This window comes from Microtus oregoni, unplaced genomic scaffold, assembly GCF_018167655.1.
Source record: "Microtus oregoni isolate MIOR12 unplaced genomic scaffold, Mior012 000007F_ref0000211, whole genome shotgun sequence".
Taxonomy (NCBI): domain Eukaryota; kingdom Metazoa; phylum Chordata; class Mammalia; order Rodentia; family Cricetidae; genus Microtus; species Microtus oregoni.
In genome coordinates, this window is record NW_024543066.1 from 53,739,525 (window position 1) to 53,757,121 (window position 17,597).

General features: G+C 51.4%; 1 protein-coding gene across 1 annotated transcript; it reads right to left on the minus strand.

Moving 5' to 3' along the window:
- Positions 1-142: 142 nt before the first annotated feature.
- On the minus strand, positions 143-17,535 carry Dcst1 (DC-STAMP domain containing 1). The gene is made up of 17 exons (XM_041655144.1): positions 17,532-17,535; positions 17,310-17,432; positions 16,552-16,677; positions 16,387-16,461; positions 9,511-9,639; positions 9,030-9,169; positions 8,169-8,373; positions 7,927-8,070; positions 7,014-7,135; positions 6,513-6,670; positions 4,595-4,694; positions 4,179-4,274; positions 3,939-4,065; positions 3,703-3,822; positions 2,933-3,075; positions 2,675-2,788; positions 143-474 (listed from the first exon to the last, which is right to left on the minus strand). The coding sequence occupies exons 1-17, from the start codon at positions 17,533-17,535 to the stop codon at positions 223-225; spliced, it is 2,178 nt and encodes a 725-aa protein (XP_041511078.1). The 3' UTR covers positions 143-222.
- Positions 17,536-17,597: the final 62 nt, after the last annotated feature.

The window sequence follows — 17,597 nt, forward strand, 5'->3', positions numbered from 1 at the left end:
CAGCGCAGCCTCTTTCCGGCGGCTCCCGGGGTCGGTGTGGAGGCGGCGGGGCGCGCGCCTTCCCCCGCTGTTCGCTGCGGTCCTGCCTCGGGTCTGTGGCCCGGCTTGGTGAGGGTCGTGCGGACCGACACTTCCAGCTTCCCCAGTCCCCGACCCCCGCGAAGAGCCAGTCACAGGAGTATGCATTACACTTTATTAAGCAAGAAGGCGGGCAGCATCCCTTCACTCGCCATAGACGGTGTCGTCGTTGCTGTCGCTGTAGGCGGAGGAAGAGAGCTCCTCGAGGGGTGTACACACCGGGCACCGCCGTCGCATGTCGTCCCAACACGACCCGCAGTACACGGCCTGGCAGTCCAGCGTGGGGCACACGTAGGACTTGGGCGTCTCCGGTGCCTGGCACACTACGCAGCGCCGACGCGTCAAGCGGCGCAGGAGAGGGCTCCAGCGGTACAGAGTGTCCACCAGGTGGTGGCGCTGTTGAGAGGTGGGGTGGGTTGGTTAATGCCAGGTGGGCTGAGCAGAAAGGGTGTCAGGACCACTGGGCAGCTCTTAAAGTCTCAAGTCCCAAGCAAGGCCTGACTGGTTTGTTGAAGGCAGCTGGGGTGGACCAGAAGAGCCCTGGAGGGCGAGAGTGCTATGGAGGTGAGTCTTACAGAGCCGCCTTTCCTCCATGGTGGAATGCAGAACTTCTCCCGAGGATAACCTGCAGCAGCTATTATGTGTACCTGTAGAGTGGCTTCATTTGATCCTTACAGTGAGGCTTAGAAGGGAGCAGGGCAGACAGGGATTACAGGAGGACTGGAGAGATGTCTCAGTGCTTCAAAACCCTGGCCGCTCTTCCAGAGGGCCCAGGTTTGAGTCCGAGCACCAAACAATTGTCTGTAACTCTAGTTCCAGGGGGTCTGATGATCTCCTGGCCTTCTTGGGCACCAGCCACTCACAAGGTGCACAGAGACATATACGTGAGCAAAACACCCGTTTGCAATAAGAAAATGAAAAATTTTTAAATCTAAAAAACAAAACTTAGAAAGATGGTGTAACTTTCGTGAGTCAGATCTCAGTCAAACCTGGCAGGAGCCAAATTACAAATTTTGCTGTTATTATACTAAGTATCCCAGTTTCCAGATGGCTTCATACAATTGCCGGGAACCCGTCACTGGCCATTGCTTAAGAAATCCCAGGGCCCCACTACCTGCCAGATAAAAGCAGCTCTGGGCTTGGCCTTCAGAACACTGAGATCTATTTCTTTGTAGCCTTGCTCTGTCTCCCTTGTCTAAGCTTTTTCCTTAGCTTAGCCTTTGGTCTTGGCATTCACTTTGGTCTCTGAGGGTTTTTTTTTTTTTTTTTTTTTACATCCTGTTCCTTTAGCTTAGAATACATATCCCTTCTACTTCATAGCCATTCCGGTTCAGTTTTCTTCAGGACCAAGGTCAAGGGATCCCAGCCTGTTGGTGCCATATTTATGTGTGCCACAGGGCATGTGTGGCAGTCAGAGGAAAACTTGTGAACGTTATTTCCTTCTACCATGTGGGTGGGATTGAACTCAAGTCATCAGGCTAGGTGGCAGGTCACCGTAGCCACTTAACTGTCTTTCTGGTCATAATGGTAGCACCTGTAAAAAGACTACAGTAAACAACTCAACTAAACAAAACGATGTGTGGACTGGATTGTAGCTCGGTGGTAGAGCCCATGCCTTCTGTTCATCCCAATACCCCTCCGTGTGTGTGTGTGTGTGTGTGTGTGTGTGATCGTTTACTGCTATTTTGTTTTTCAAGACATGGCTTCTCTGTGTATCTGTTGCTGTTTAGGAGCTTGCTCTGCAGACCAGGCTGGTTTTGAACTAGGAGATCCGCCTGCCTCTGCTTCGAGTGCTGGGTGTAGCCACCGCTGCCTGGCAGTGCTTACTGTTACTGTTACCATCTCTCCTTCGGGGAGAGAACTGATGGAGAAAGAGTTGTTTGCTCCAGGCATATAGTGACATCCAGTGACAACTAACACACACACATAGAATGCTCTTCTTCTACCAGCATCAAGGAAGTAAAGCAGTCATTGTAACAACTGAACCATGATGTAATTCCCACCATCTTACAGAAAAGAGAGCACATGGCGGAGATGGAGGTGGAGTTAACCAAAGCGTCTTTGCAACCTAGTTACCCTTCTTACAACTGAGGAATGGTCTCACATCCTGTCCACGCGCCCTTTTGTTCCAAGGAAGAATAGACACAGCGAGGACCACAGGCTCCCACAGCTTTCGGAAGTGTGGATTCAGACCCGGTTCTGACTGTGTCCCCCAGAGATCACAAGCTCCTTCATGAAGCTCTCCTATACCCCCGCCACCCGCCTTTCTCTTTTCCGGAACCACCTTGGGCTCGTCAGCGGCTTCTTTCTGATCAGTGTTGCTTGATTTCCTACAAACAGACCATCAGATCTGACTTCCCCTTTCTGTCCCTCCTAAAGGGCCACCACTGGTCTCGGACTGTGCTGAATACTGAAGTTCATAGACAGATACAGCTCTGACCTCCAGAAGAAGTTGGAACCCACATCCTGCCAGACACACCCAGCTCCAGTGAGTGGAGAGGGTGCAGAGGGTGTTGAGTGTACTGAAAAGGGTGCCCCTTCTCTGAGAGTCCAGATCCAGGCGAGAGCTGGCAGGCTTGCCTGGGACTGTACTTACCGGAGCCCTCTGCTGATGTGCCCGACGGACAATGGCGGCCCTCCTCAGTTTAGTGAAAGCTGCCCTCTTCCTGAGCAACTCATTGTAGAGGAAGAGAACCCGCTTCTTCTCTCGCTGAAGGGTTGGGTAGGGAGCAAGAGGAACTCAGTCATAGTGCCAGAGCAGGGAGGGACACAGGGCCGGTGTGTGAGTGTGTGTGTGTGTGTGTGTGTCCACCCTTGTGCGTGTGTTGAGGGGTGGAGTTGTCTGCGAGTTCACCTTGGGGAAGTAGAAGGCTGCAATGACTCTCCGGAGCCTGTAACCAAAAGCTTGGACTAGGCAGAGACACACAAGGAGAACGGTTGGCAGTGAAGCTCTCCAGTAGGCCCTGGCATCCATGCCCACGGGTTGAGGCAGACAGGCTGGGGGGGGGGGGGAGACAGGCTGTCAGCAGTCTGGTCAGGGCCAGCTGAGGAACAGGGCAGCACCGGAATGATCTCCTGCTCCAGTAGGAGGTACAGGATGGGCTTCCAGTTTAACTTCCCCTTGCTTCTTCTCCTCCATATTTTTTTTTTCTTTTTCAGTTTTTCAAGACAGGGTTTCTCTGTGGCTTTGGAGCCTGTCCTGGAACTAGCTCTTTTTTTTTTTAAATTATTTATTTATTATGTATACAATATTCTGTCTGTATGTCTGCAGGCCAGAAGAGGGCACCAGCTCTCATTATAGGTGGTTGTGAGCCACCACGTGGTTACTGGGAACTGAACTCAGGACCTCTGGAAGAGCAGTCAGTGCTCTTTAACCGCTGAACCATCTCTCCAGCCCCTGGAACTAGCTCTTGTAGACCAGGCTGGCATCGAACTCACAGAGATCCACCTGCCTCTGCCTCCTGAGTGCTGGGATTAAAGGCATGCGCCACCACCGCCCAGCTCCTCCATCTTACATAGCTTCTATTATCTGCCCTCCCCACAATGACACCTCCTCCGAAGGCTGATTGAGCTTTTCTGGACTCTGACTTTTCCAGTTCGAGGATACCAAAGTTCTTCCCTTACGCATGTTGTCGGATTCCACTACTCCTGTATCCGAGGAGGTGTTCAGAGCTCCGATGGTTCTTCGTAGAAGCCTGGCAAGCATAGAGTCTCCCCCAACCTTCACCTCCAGTCTGTGACTGCCTGGTCAGAGTGGAGAGAAAGAGGGTTTCGCCTAAGACTAGGGTTGGACTTGGGAGGAGAAGAGAGGAGAGGTAGAGGAGACATGCTTTGGGGGAGGGACTGTCTCTTGGGCTCACTGCGGAAGGAGTACTGCAGGAAGGAATGCCGGCGGATGGCGTCAAAGACGGAGTAGAGTGCCCAGTCGAGCCCACACAGCACCAGCAGCAGGAGCACCATAGGCAGCGTCTCCAGGAGCTCCCTTGCCTGTGGGGAGCCCAGGTAGATAGGCTTGGGGCCCCCTGCCCTGGCTTGGGGTGTTCTCTGCCCTTGGCCCTCAGAGTCCCACCCATCCCCAACCTGCTCCCGACCCAGCTCACCACGTTTCGCATTTCTGAGGCCTGGATGGAGGGCTTGAAAGGGAAGATAACTGATCTCTTTTCTGCCTTGCGGAGGGGCAACAGACTCTGTTTGCCCTTAAAAAAAAAGGGGGGGGGGGACTGAAAGTGTGGCTCAGCTGTTAAGAGCGCTTAGTGCCCTTTCAGAGGTTAGGTTCAGTTGCCAGCACCCATATCAGGTGGCTCACAACTGCCTGTAAGTCCAGTTACAGGAGATTCAGAACCCACTGCTGGTCTCTGAAGGCACTACATGCATGCCTATGGCACACATACAGACAAGCAGGCAAAACACATTAAAAATGTCTCTATAGGGAAAAACCTTAGGGACCTTCACTCTCCTGAGGTATGTCCACACAGGGCGCAGTAAGGCATCCCCTGGCAGGGCTGAGTTCCCTCACCAGCTTCTTCCTGCGCTCATCAATCTGATGGAAGTAGGTGGTGACATAGATGTTGTCAAAGCGGATGTCCCAGTTGTAACTGTCCATGTAGGAGAAGGACCTATGAAGGACAGACAGGGTGTGTCCAGCTCCTGCCTCATCTCCCATCAACACTCAATGGCAGACCAACAGCATTCCCTGTGTCTAAAGCCAGGGCCAGTGAGCTGGGTGAAGGAAGCTGCACCCTGCCTTCTGGCTGTGCAGTAGACTGTCCATCTGTGTGATTGCTGAGACCCAACAGAGGGCATGCGCACTCTGCGGGTTAGGGGCATATGTTTATCTTGCAGGATGAAAGAAGTAGATGCTCAGAGGCAGAAAACCCTCCAGATTGCAAGAATCACTCTGTATGATGGCTCCTGTGTTCACTTTTATTTATTATTTTTGAGACAAGGTCTCACCATGTAGCCTTGACTGGCCTTGAATTCATAGAGATCTGCCTGCCTTGGCCTCCCGAGTGCTGGCGTTAAAGGCGTGCACTACCACCTTTTCCAGCTTTGCCTGCTGCACACCTCAAACAGAACTCCTATCCAGTGTGTGTGTGTGCGTGTGTGTGTGTGTGTGTGTGTGTAAACGTGCATAAGTAGCTGTTCTCTGTGTAACTTCCAAAGTCACATATAATGCTTGTTTACTAAGGAAAAATTCTAATTGCGAAACATGTTAAGTTGCCAAAATATATTAAACTGTATAAAACATAAAACATAAATCCCACTTTTAAAGAACAATGCCACTGTGGAGCTTCAAATAAATGCAAAGATAGACTGGGGCGCTCCCTTGTGGAGAGACCTACCACTGCAAGATTGGATTTCCTAGGCTGGGGACAACCCTTCCCCCAGCAGTCCTGGTTGAGTGATCTCACCAAGGTTGAAAGCCTGGCGGTGACTCCAGATTCTAAGCTTCCTCCCTTCCCTCCCCAGGCTTGGCTTTGAGAACTGCTGTACCTTTCCATTTCCTTCCATTTCGGGCCATCTTCCTAACCTCTGACCTAGCCTGGCCTCTGCCCCCGTACTGTCCTCCACCCTCCCCATCCCTACCCCCATCAGGGCCTTCCTGTAGGGCTTTCCAGGCTCTCCTAGCCAAGTTGCCCTTAGCTCAGCTCCACCCCAGCCACTGCCCCATGAGCTGTGCACATGTCCAGGCCCTTGGTCAGGACACTGCCCTACCTTCCCTTGACTACACATCTACCCGACCTGCAGCCTCTGGATCCCAGAGATGACCACCCCATGGTGCTTTCCCATAGCCAGTCTATATAGTATTGCTCTTGAGCCATCTGTGTCTGTGGGTGTCTTTGCCACCACTTCAACTAGAGCAGGAATGTCTCCAGGGTAGCATATGGCTTGTTCATGTTTGTCCTTTCACAGGGCCCTGGGTATGCATATAATCATTCACTTGGGGCCACTCTAGCCTGAAGAACAGGGACAGACAGCAAGGGTCCCTATGACTGCCATCACCTAGCTCCTGCCTAGCCCAGACATTTGAGGGTGAAGAAGAGAAGGTTCAGGAGTCAGTGGGGGAACTTGAGCAAAGTGAGGGCCAGGGAAGCCCCAGGTAGATACTGGGTGGGTCGGGGTGAGGACTTTGTTCTAAATGGAAGGAAAGGAGCTGCCAACACAGCAGGCAGAAGAAAATGAAAGCAAAACTGGATGATAAAAACAGCACAAAGTCAGAGCCAAGGGGAATATGAAGGGCAAGGGAAAAAAAGTCCACAGTCAAAGCTAAATGTGTGTGGCAAGGCGAGGAGGAGGGGAGCCGGTGTTAGCCCATGAACTGTAAAAACGGGCAAATCAGGATCAGGGTCCCGATCAGGGGTTCAGCCCTGCATCTCTTATACCAGGGTTCCCATGAGGGGAGGGAGGGGCAAGAGGTGGGGCTCGGGGCTCACGCGTGGAAGACCAGCAGGAAGGTGCAGGACAGCAGCGCGTGCAGCAGCGCCACAGTCCACTGCAGATGGGCCTCCTGCTGTCGGACATAGTCACGCACCTCAACGCTCATGTGCTCCCAGGGTGTGCTGAGACCCAGCACCGCAGCTTGCTTCTCCTCCTGGGAAGGGAATGGGCGCACAGCCTGCTGCAGCCTCTCGGGGACACATTGCTTAGCCCCTATCCCCCAGCTCACCTGCTCACCAGCCTCTGTGACTGTCTTGCTTCCCCGCACCCACATTAGCTGACACCGTTTGATGCCTATTTCTTCCATCCCCAGCCAGAGAGATGGCACAGGCTGGCATGACTCTCCCGCGCTGGCCTTCTCTACCACTCTTCCGCACTCTGACGCCTTCCCCGGGGCCTCTCACTTGTCCTTCTCCCTGCCTTGTTCCTTGATGCCTTCCTTCCTCCCCTCCTACTCCTATCTTCTCTTCTCCCTCTCCCACGCCTCTGCCTCCTACCTTAATGTCAATATTGGCTGAAAACTCTCCATACAGACCATGAATAGACTGGTTGAGCGAATCGTAGGTTTGCCCAAAGTTGCCTTCCACCGGGATGCGTTTGTGGCACCAAATCTCCATCACTGGTGGACAGTGGCGCCAAGTCAGGCCTCTTTGGGCTGAGTCCAGGCTCTACTGGCCCTGGATCCTCAGCCCCACCCCCAGCAGTAAGGCCTGATGCCTTCCTCTGCTTTTTTTTTTTTTTTTTTTTTGTCTTTTGTTTTTCAAGACAGGGTTTCTCTGTGTGACAGTCCTGGCTGTCCTGGAACTCCTTCTGTAGACCAGGCTGGCCTCGTACTCACAGAGATTCTTCTGCCTCTGCCTCCCAAGTGCTGGGATTACCAGCGTGTGCCACCACCACCTGGCTACTTGGTTGTTGTTTTTGGACTTTTGAGGCAGGGTTTTTCTGTGTACCCCTGGCTACTCTGGAACTCCCTCTGTAGACCAGGCTGGCCTTGAATTCACTGAGCTCCTGCTGCCTCTGCCTCCCAAGTGCTAGGGTAAACTGTTTAGCACTTCACTCTTATTTTTGCATCTGCCCTTAACGTACTGAATACTAATAATGGTGCCCAGCATTTCTAGAGTAGTTCCTCCAGGTGCCACTTCTGTTAGCACTTGGCATGCATTAGCCTGTTAAATTTCAAAACCCTAATGGGGATGAGAACTGTTACTCTATCAGTCTTCCCAATGAAGAGACAGAATTCACAGCTTAGCTGAAACTCATCTGCACTGCAGAGAAATCAGCAGAGAACGGACTCATGTACCCACGAGCCCACATCCTCTATACCTGCCAACCCTCTGGCCGTATACCTATTCTGGTCTCCAAGGATTCATCCCCTTTAATCTGGGGATCCCTTACCATCCTGCCACTGACCTTTGGCAACGCTGCAGAAGAACTTGAACTTCATTGGCAGGCAGAGTAGGTGGTTCAGGAGAGGCACCCAGATGTGCAGCATGCACTGGCGGTGCTTGTCCTCAAACCAGCGATGGCAGTTGATGATGGCCTTATTCACCACATCTGCAGCAAAGACAGCAGTGTCCAGGGCTTCCATGCCCTGGGCTGGAGCTTGGCTCCGAAGCCCACCCCACCCCGCCTTGCTCAGAAACACTCCTCACAAGAGCAGCGCAACTTGGTCTTCAGCTCGTACATCTTCTGTGTGGATAGGTGGCGTCCCCCTCCGGGGACTCCACGGCTCTCTGCACCTGGAGTGTCTGTGGCATCCTCAGGTGAGTAACCAATCTCACTCCTCACCTGGGCATCCAGGTCCTCGAAGGAGGTAGAGATGTTCCATGTCTCTGCTTTCAGTGACTCTCTGCTGCCCTGGGGTTAGAGAGCAGGAGGCAGCAGGGCAGGCTTCGAACCTGTGGCTTCCCAGTGAGTCTTCCAGCAGTGCCATGCTCCGGCTCTCACCTTGGCCCACAGGGATCTAGCTCTGAGACAACCCCGCCCCAGTTGCCCACAGCTTACATGCTTGGTAGCCTCGGCTCCTCCTTGTGGTTCTGCCTTCCTCCCGACCCTCAGCTTTCCCTTGGGTCTCCAGTTCTCATCTTTATTGCTCAATGATTCCCATAATTTTGAACTTTACACCTTCAGTCCTATTCTCCCAGACCCCTGGGGCCTCCCCTCTCCCAGTCCTCTCCTCTCCAACATTCCCAACCTCCTAGCTGCTAGCCCCCGAATTTCCCATTCTCTGATCCTCTGGTCTTCAAAGGCCAATGTCCCCAATTTCCCTACATTCTAATTCAGCTGTCTATCTTGAGTCCTGCCCTGCAGGTATCTGGAAATGTGGAGCTATGTATGTCTGATGGTAGGATGTTCTGGGGTTTAGCACCCCAAGATCAGGAAGGGATCTGCAATGTTTGGGTACAGTACTACAAAATACACTTGGAGCACCCCCACCAGGGGACCATAGATCCAAGATCATGTTCCCAGATCAGCCCAGTCAGCCCTGGGGACAGAGACTACAGGATTCTGACCAGCAGGTCCTTGAACATGGCCCGTAGCGGGGCTGTGGAGATGCGCCAGGCCGCTTTGGTGTTATTGATCTGCAGCTCCACGGTGCAGCCCAGGGATGCTATCACCTCATTCAGGTTGTACTGCAGGTTGGCTGCTGGCCCTAGCAGAAGAGAGCTGGTGGGTCACCTCTGCAGGGGCAGCCCCTTCTTAGAGCCACCCCTGGTACCTTCTCTGCATGCGGGCCCCCTGCGAGCCCATCGGCCATTTCTAGGCCTGTTACTGATGAGCCCAAGTCTGTGAGAGATCCGTTCAATCCTTGTCTTTGCAGCCCCATAAACTAGGGAGGTGGGAAGGCACTCTCAGGGGAATGCAGAAACTTGGAACAGTAAGATGCACCACCCCACCACCACGCTCTTCTTCGACATGGTGCCCACTGGGTGGTCTGCCCATGGTCACTGCTTTGGTGTCACCAGCTGGCACTGTGGGATAGCCACTCCTCACCTTTGTAGATGGCAGCCAAAGCATATCCCAGGGCAAAGAGTCTGCCTTCTTTGCCCAGCATCTTGGGTATCAACAGGACACTGGCACAGCGAGTATGAGGAGAGGTCCCCCAGCCTATGGCCCCCAAGCCTATTGGGAAATCCAGAGGGCAGGGAGATGAAGTAAGGAAGCAACCTCACATTTACCAGACCTCCACCTGCTCCAGCCCGCTCCTGGGTCTGTCTGCCCTCTTTTCCATTTACGCCCACTCTGATGTGCTTTTCAGGCCTCCTTCCTCCCTCCTGCCCTTCCTTCCTTCATTCCTCCCTCCCTTTCTTCCTCCTTCCCTCCCTTCCTCCCTTTCTCCTTTTCTCCCTCCCTCACTCCCTCACTCCCTTCCTCCCTTCCTCCTTTCCTCCCTCCCTCACTCTCCTTTCTCCCTCCCTCCATCTCTTCCTCCCTCCCTCTTTTCCTCCCTCCCTCCCTCCCTCCCTTCCTCCCTCCCTCCCTCTCTTCCTCCCTCTCTCCCTCCCTCCCTCTACCAGCCATTTATAGAGTACAGCTATATATCTATCTCTGGAAAGTCCCTGGGAGATGGTTAGGGACACAAAAGTCATGGTCACACTTGTGGGTGCCTGTGAGTGTGCATGTGTGTGTCAGGAGTCCACGCTTTCCACACTCAGGCAGAAGCATTTATGTTAGGCAGTGAGAGAGCCCAGCAGACAAAGGAGACATTGAGGAAATGGGCACTGATGCCCAAGGTGGCCAGAGGAACAGCTAGAGCCCACCCGGACAGTCCCGGTCTGGTGCCCACAGCACCCACATCCCCACCCTTCCTGCGCAGTAGCTCCTGATCAGCAGTCACAGCAGCACATGTGGTCTCAGCAAGGAGACAGTGAGCTCCGCGAAGCTCATAATCCAGAGAGAAAGACAGACAAGTAAACAAATGACTACCACGGGACAGACGTGCTCAGTGCACCAGGGAGGGGCTTATGGGGAGAGCTGCGGAGCCAAGGAGGGTGTGGGTATTTCTGCAGGGAGGGGTGGGGCTGGGAAGGCTGGACAAAGGAGATGATGTGTCAGCTGGGCCTGGGAGATGAGTAACTGTTGTTAGGAGCACAGATGGCAGCCCAGGACAAAGGAACAGCATGAGCTTGTCAGAGAACAAGAAGATCCCCATGTAGATGGAGTCTTTGCCCAACCGGTGGCCAAAGCAAGCCCCAAATACTTCTACTCCCACCATTTCCACAGTCCTCCCCCAGTCCCCATCATCACTTCCTGGGACGAGAACCTATTGTTGCAGCCCTGTGCGTGCCACGCAAGTGTTCTACCAGTGAGCTCTACCCCTAGCTCCTGGCCTGGAACTTCCTTTCTTTTCTAGTTCATGTGTTTATCACACCACGTATGTACACCATGTGTGTGCCTACTCATGGAGGCCAGAGAGGGTGTTGGATCTCTGGAATTAGAGTTACAGACAGTTGTGAGCTGCCGTGTGGATGTTGGGAATAGTACCCAGGCCTCTGGAGGAACAGCCGGTCTCTTAACCACTGAGCATCTCTCCAGCCGTAAGGACTGAAACTTTCCAGCCTGTCTCCACATCCCCTCTCACTACCTTCCACTCCAGTGGCCAAGCTGATCTTATCAAAGGTAAACAGTGGCAGCCTTCCCTCCTTCAGTCTCTGCTACGCCTGTGGAGAGCTCCTGAAGCCTTCCACGTGCACAGCAGATCCCAGATCAGCCCCCCCCACCTTCTGCAGGGATCCCATGCCGCTGAGTCTCTCCTAAGCCCGTTTCTCGCCAGCTCTTCAGGTGCTTGCTGCCCTCTGCCCTCTGGCCTGCCAGTGGCACTGCTTCCCCACAGCTCCACCTAGACTACAGGTTTGCAGCAGACCCTGGATGCCACCCAGCGTTTTTCTTTTCCTGCCTTCTCATTTGCTAACACAACTTGGATTTTGTTCAAGGACAATAGCCTGGTTCTGCCCTGGCCCCTGGGGGTTGAGTCTGGGTTTGCCTAAACCAATCTGAGCATTACAGGGCAGAGAAAGAGTCTTGTTCTGTGGCCTTGGCCTTCTGGCCAAAGACTTCAGCTGAGACAGTAGCTGACAGGTCACTGCTCAGTGTCCCAGCAGCTCCTTTAGCTTCACACAAAGGCAGAAGTAATCTTCCACTCCTCTACCCAGCCAGTTTGTAGGAAGAGAGCAGGGCTGGGTTGTTATACTCACCAACACTAAGAGGTAAATAATTCTACAAGGAAAGATTGGCGTCTGGTGTCATGTGCCTATGACTCCAGCGACTCAAGAGGCTGAAGCAGGAGGACAGAAAAGTTTAAGGCATACCTGCTCTACAGATATGTTCACAGTCACTCCATAAGATCCTGCCTCAAGAAATAAAAAGACTGGGGATGTAGCCCAGTTGAGAAAGCGCTTGCCTGGCACGCAATCTGCTCTGGGTGGTATATGCCTTTAACTATGCCTAACCGTTCAGAGGTGGAGGCAAAAGAAAAAAGGGTTCAAGGCCATTCTTAGCAACACATCCAGTTTGAGGCCAGTCTGGGATATATGAGACCCTGTCCAAAAAGTAAAGAGAAAGAAAATAAGAAAAGAGACGGAGAGAGAAAGACAGACAGACAGACAGACAGACAGACAAGGAAGGACTGGATGTGGTGGTACACACCTTTAACACCAGAACTCTTAGGAGTCAGGCAGATCTCTGAGTTCAAGGCCACCCTGGCCTACACAGCTAGTTTCTCTAGACAGCCGGAGCTACAAGAGCAACCAGTCAATCAATAAACTGAAAATGTTGGTGTTCTGGAAGCAAAGAGCAGCATTTAGTGTAGGCAGGTCAGGACCCTCCAGGGAGCCTCTTCCATCGTGGGCGGGGCTCCTGTGGAACTGTGCCCTCTGCAGATCCCAGAATGTGGAACTTCTTTCTAGGCAGGGGGCAGAGCAACCACAAGGTACATATAATTCCTAAGGGGAGCAGGCCTGGAGTTCTCCACCCGGAAGCAGCTGGGGCGGGTGGATGCACATCTCAAAGGAAAAGCCTGTCTGTGATTGTATCACAGGTGCTAGGGGGCTCCGTCTGAGTCCAACCAAAAGAACCTGCCAAAGGTCTTATCATGAGGAACCCCAAAGCCTGTCAGTGAGCCTGCCACACTGAGGGCACTATTGACTAAAGACTTTCCCCCTGATTCTTCCTCTCTCCTTCTGATATCAGACAAAACAAAAGGGAGGCCAGGTGTGGCAGTACACACCTGTAACTCCAGTCCTTGAGAAGTGGGGACAGGAAGATCAGGAGTTCAAGCCTAACCGGGGCTACCTGAGGCCTTTTCTAGGTGAAGGGGGTGTAGGGCAGGGTGGTGGCAGGGGGAAGGGGCCAGGCAGCTACTGAGAAGTTGCCCCAGCTCCTGTAAATAGCTTCCTACCCTGCAATCCTAATTAAACACAGTAGGTCACTAATGAAGCCAGAAAAGGAGGAGGAGGGGGCTTATGGGGAGGAAAGGTTCCAGCGGGGGGGGGGGAGCAAGGGGGCTCAAAATTACTAAAATTGACTATATGCTTATATAAAACTATCAGAGGATGCTTTAAGACGAGGCAATGGCGAGGGAAGGATGGGGAGAAGCAAGCAGAAGAGAAGCAGAGCCCCTTTCTCACTGCAGCACCGACCTAGGGCCAAGGGCAGACTGAGGTGGGATGGGCTGGATTGGCAAGGAGCAGTGACATTCAAAAAACATGGGACCTGAAACCAGATGTGGACCCTTGGCCCCTCAAAAGAGAAGCCCTAACTAGTCGCTATGCCAGGGGCTTCCTACCTGTCTGAGTGAAAGGTCATCTGTAGAACATACGTGAATACGGTGCTCATCTATAGACATATGTGAATATGGCAGTCATCTATAGAACACGTGAATACAGTGGTCATCTATAGAACACATGTGAATATGGTGTTCACATATAGAACACATGTGAATATGGTGTTCACATATAGAACACACGTGAATACGGTGCTCATCTATAGAATACAAAACACACGTGAATACGGTGGTCATCTATAGAACACGTGAATACTGTGGTCATCTATAGAACATACGTGAATATGGTGGTCATCAATAGAACACATGTGAATACTGTGGTCATCTATAGAACACACGTGAATACTGTGGTCATCTATAGAACACACATGAATATGGTGGTCATCTATAGAACACACGTGAATACGGTGGTCATCTATAGAACACACATGAATATAGTGGTCATCTATAGAACATACAGGAATATGGTGGTCATCTATAGAACACACGTGAATACTGTGGTCATCTATAGAACACACATGAATATAGTGGTCATCTATAGAACATACAGGAATATGGTGGTCATCTATAGAACACACGTGAATACGGTGGTCAATTATAGAACACACATGAATAAGGTGGTCATCTATAGAACGCATGTGAATATGGTGGTCATCTATAGAACACACATGAATACTGTGGCCATCTATAGAACATACATGAATATAGTGGTCATCTATAGAACATACAGGAATATGGTGTTCATCTATAGAACACATATTAATACGGTGTTCATCATAGAACACACATGAATATGATGGTCATCTATAGACATGTAAATACTGTGGTCATCTATAGAACACACGTGGATATGGTGGTCATCTATAGAACACACGTGAATACAGTGGTAAGAAAGAAAAGCAGTTTGCTGTGGTCGTGACCTTGTGGTCAAATACTCTAGTTTACATGTTCAGTGAGCGTGGCATTCATTCCATTGCCCTGGCTGGGACCGAGAAGGGCATCGATTGCGGGACTGATCAGAGCTGTGAAAAGCCTGCTGGCAAGTTTTCCTGGGTCCTGAACCAGGGGCAGGAGAAAGAGATGTTCCTTCGCTAGCGTGTGCGGTTACTGCACGGAAATGTGGTGCCCGGAGTTATGGCGGGGATTTGGTAACAGAAAATGCTCTAGGCACACGGGAGACTGTGGGTCTATCAGTTCTACAGTCCAGGACAGCCAAGGCTTTACAGGTAATTCTGTCTCGGAAAAAATAAAAAAGATGAAACCTCTAGCCAAAGACTGTAAAAAGACAGAAGGACTCTGGTTGTGTTTTATTTTGTTTGAAGTAAAGTCCTTTTTTAAAAAATTCTTTAAGTGGCCAGGTGGTGGTGGCACACGCCTCTAATCCCAGCACTCAGGAGGCAGAGGCAAATGGATCTCTGTGAGTTCGAGGCCAGCCTGGTTTACAAGAGTGAGTTTCAGGACAGGCTTCAAAGCTACAGAGAAACCTTGTCTTGAAAAACAAAAAAACAGGGGGCTGGAGAGATGGCTCAGTGGTTAAGAGCATTGCCTGCTCTTCCAAATGTCCTGAGTTCAATTCCCAGCAACCACCTGGTGGCTCACAACCATCTGTAAAGAGGTCTGGCACCCTCTTCTGGCCTTCAGAATATTGTATACATAATAAATAAATAAATAAATATTTAAAAAAAAATAGGTACCCAGTGGTAGTGGTGTATGCCTTTAGTACCAGCACTCAGGAGAAAAGGCAAGTGGACCCCTGAGTTCAAGGCCAACCTGGCCTACAGAGCAAATTCCAAGACAGCTAAGGGCTACACAGAGAAACCCTGTCTCAGAAAAAAAAGCATATACATATACATACACACACATATGAGTGTTTTACTTGCATGTATGTATGTAACCTTGTGTGTGCCTAGTGCCTTTGGAGGTTGGAAGAACATGTCAGATGTCCTGGAAGTTGAGTTTCAGGTGGTCGTGAACAGCAACATGAGTGCTGGGTATCGAACCCAGGTCCCCTGCAAGAGCATCAGATGCTCTTAACTCCTGAACCATCGCTCAGCCCTGTGAGAGAAAAGTCTTAATATATAGTTCAGGTTGGCTCAAATACACAATCCTCCTGCCTCAAGCCTTCCGAGTGCTGGGATTCTAAGTACATCTCAGAGCTAATATCTGGAGTGGTTAGATTTCTCATGCTCTAAAGCTTTTTCTCTTTTCATCCTGTTTGAGTCTTTTTCTCTTGTCTATTTTTTTCGAGACACTGTGAGCCCAGGCTGTCCTGGAACTCCAGGTGTAAACCACCACGTTCTTCTTCATGCAGCTTTTCCTTGGGATGACAAACTGTCTCTAAGACTTAGCTACTTTCACATAGCCCTTATCGGTTGTCCCTTTCCTGTGGCCCAGCACCTCACAAAGCAATGTCTCCATTCAAATGTCACCTCTAGAAGTCTTCCCTGACAGGGTTAGGGGCGCGCCCAGCCCCTCCCTCCCTCCTCCATAACCTACTGTGCCCCCTTACTTTACTATCACACTGGCAGGTTTGTTAGTGTCTATTTTTTGAGGAGGGATGTTACTTGGCAATCCAGACTGTGTATGCCAGGCTGATCTTGAATTAAGGCAATCCTCCTGCCTTAGCCTATGAATTCTGGGATTGTAGGTTTGAGCCACCACACCCAGCTATGCCTGACTTTCTTTTCTTTGTAAACTCCAAAAAGACTGGTGCTTGTCAACTTTGTTACTTCTGAATCGTCATGAAGAAAGGAAAGGAAAGGAAAGGAAAGGAAAGGAAAGGAAAGGAAAGAAGGAAAGGAAAGGAAAGGTTCTTTAGATGAGTTGGCGATGTGCCCAACTGGTCAACAGAGCAGATTATAAGGTGTTGGTTTGACCTATGATGTATGGGCAGTGAGACTTTCAAAGACTGGCGAGACTTAATGAAGGCAGGGGCTGTGTCTTCTCACTTTGGGACCCTCCCTCCTCTGAGCCTCCCTTCTCTCTTTTCCAGAGTGTAAAAGGAAGGTAAATTCATGGACTTCGGGCACAAATGGAGCAAGCTCTACGTTACCCCAGGCCCTAATACCCCACCTTTATCCACTACTAACTTGCCAGGCCATACAACGCCACCATCTTCTGCTCCTCATAGATGTTCATGGGGTTCACCAGGAGCTGAAAGAGACCTAAGAAACAGGGTGAAGCCAGCCGTAAACTGGTAGCCCCAGCCCTGCGCCAGCCTTGGCCCAGCCCTACCCTTCTGCTCCCACACTTACCTATGGCCAGTAGCCCACCAGTTCCTGCTCCTAGCAGGAAAGCAGTGGCAGGGAACTCCCCTGGCTGGCGCCATAGGAACCGGCTCCAGGGAACTGGAAGACCCCAGCGCAGGAGCCTCTGCATGGCTGGAAAGGGGACAGTTCAGCCCACAGCCTCTTCTGGCCTTGGAGGGTCGTTAAGGCTAGAAACACTTTATTTATGAGTGTGTGTGCGCCTGTCTGAGTTTATGTGTGCCATATGTACGCAGTGACCAGAGGGTGGTGGAGCCCCTGGAGCTGCAGTTAGAAGCCACTGCAAGCTGCCTGATGTGGAGAGAAGGAAGTGCTCTTAACCACTGAGCTATTTCTCCAGCCCCAAGGTTTGAGATTTTTTTTTTTGGGGGGGGACTGCTTTTCAAGACAAGGTTTCTCTGTGTAGCCCTGGCTGTCCTAGAGCTTGCTCTATAGACCAGGTTGGCCTCAAACTCACAGAGATCCACCTGCCTCTGCCTCCCGAGTTCTGGGAATAAAGGCCTGAGCCACCACCATCCTGCTAAGGTTTGAGATCTTTCAGAGAATCAGGTGGTGGGAAAACATGGTGGCAGGGATGTGGAGTGCACTAGAAGAGATAAGGGACCCTGAAGAGTAAGGCGGGAGTGGAGAAGAAGAGAAGGGACGGGGCTGTAGGGAGGACATGAGGGATAGATGTTGGAGGACCCCTAAATGGAGGCGAGGACAAGAGAAGTCTGAGGGGTGCTGGGAAGGGGCAGGAGTCTCACTAGTATGCGGCAGTTTCTTTTGTCTTCCTGCTTCGTTCTGATCCTGTGTCTTGTCCATCAGACTATTCTCGGGAACCCTTTTCACCCAGGAAGTCTCTTCAAAGATTTCTAGGCTGTGAAATTCTGATGAGAATTGCCTGTGTCCTTCAACGTCACTCACAGACCCTTCAACTCCCCAGCTCTGTGAGCTCTCAGAACTAGGTAATGGATTCTGAGACACACCCATGGTATAAGCTTGGCGGAACCTTAGAATTAGATGGAGGATTCCGAGTCTCTAGAACCTGGGGG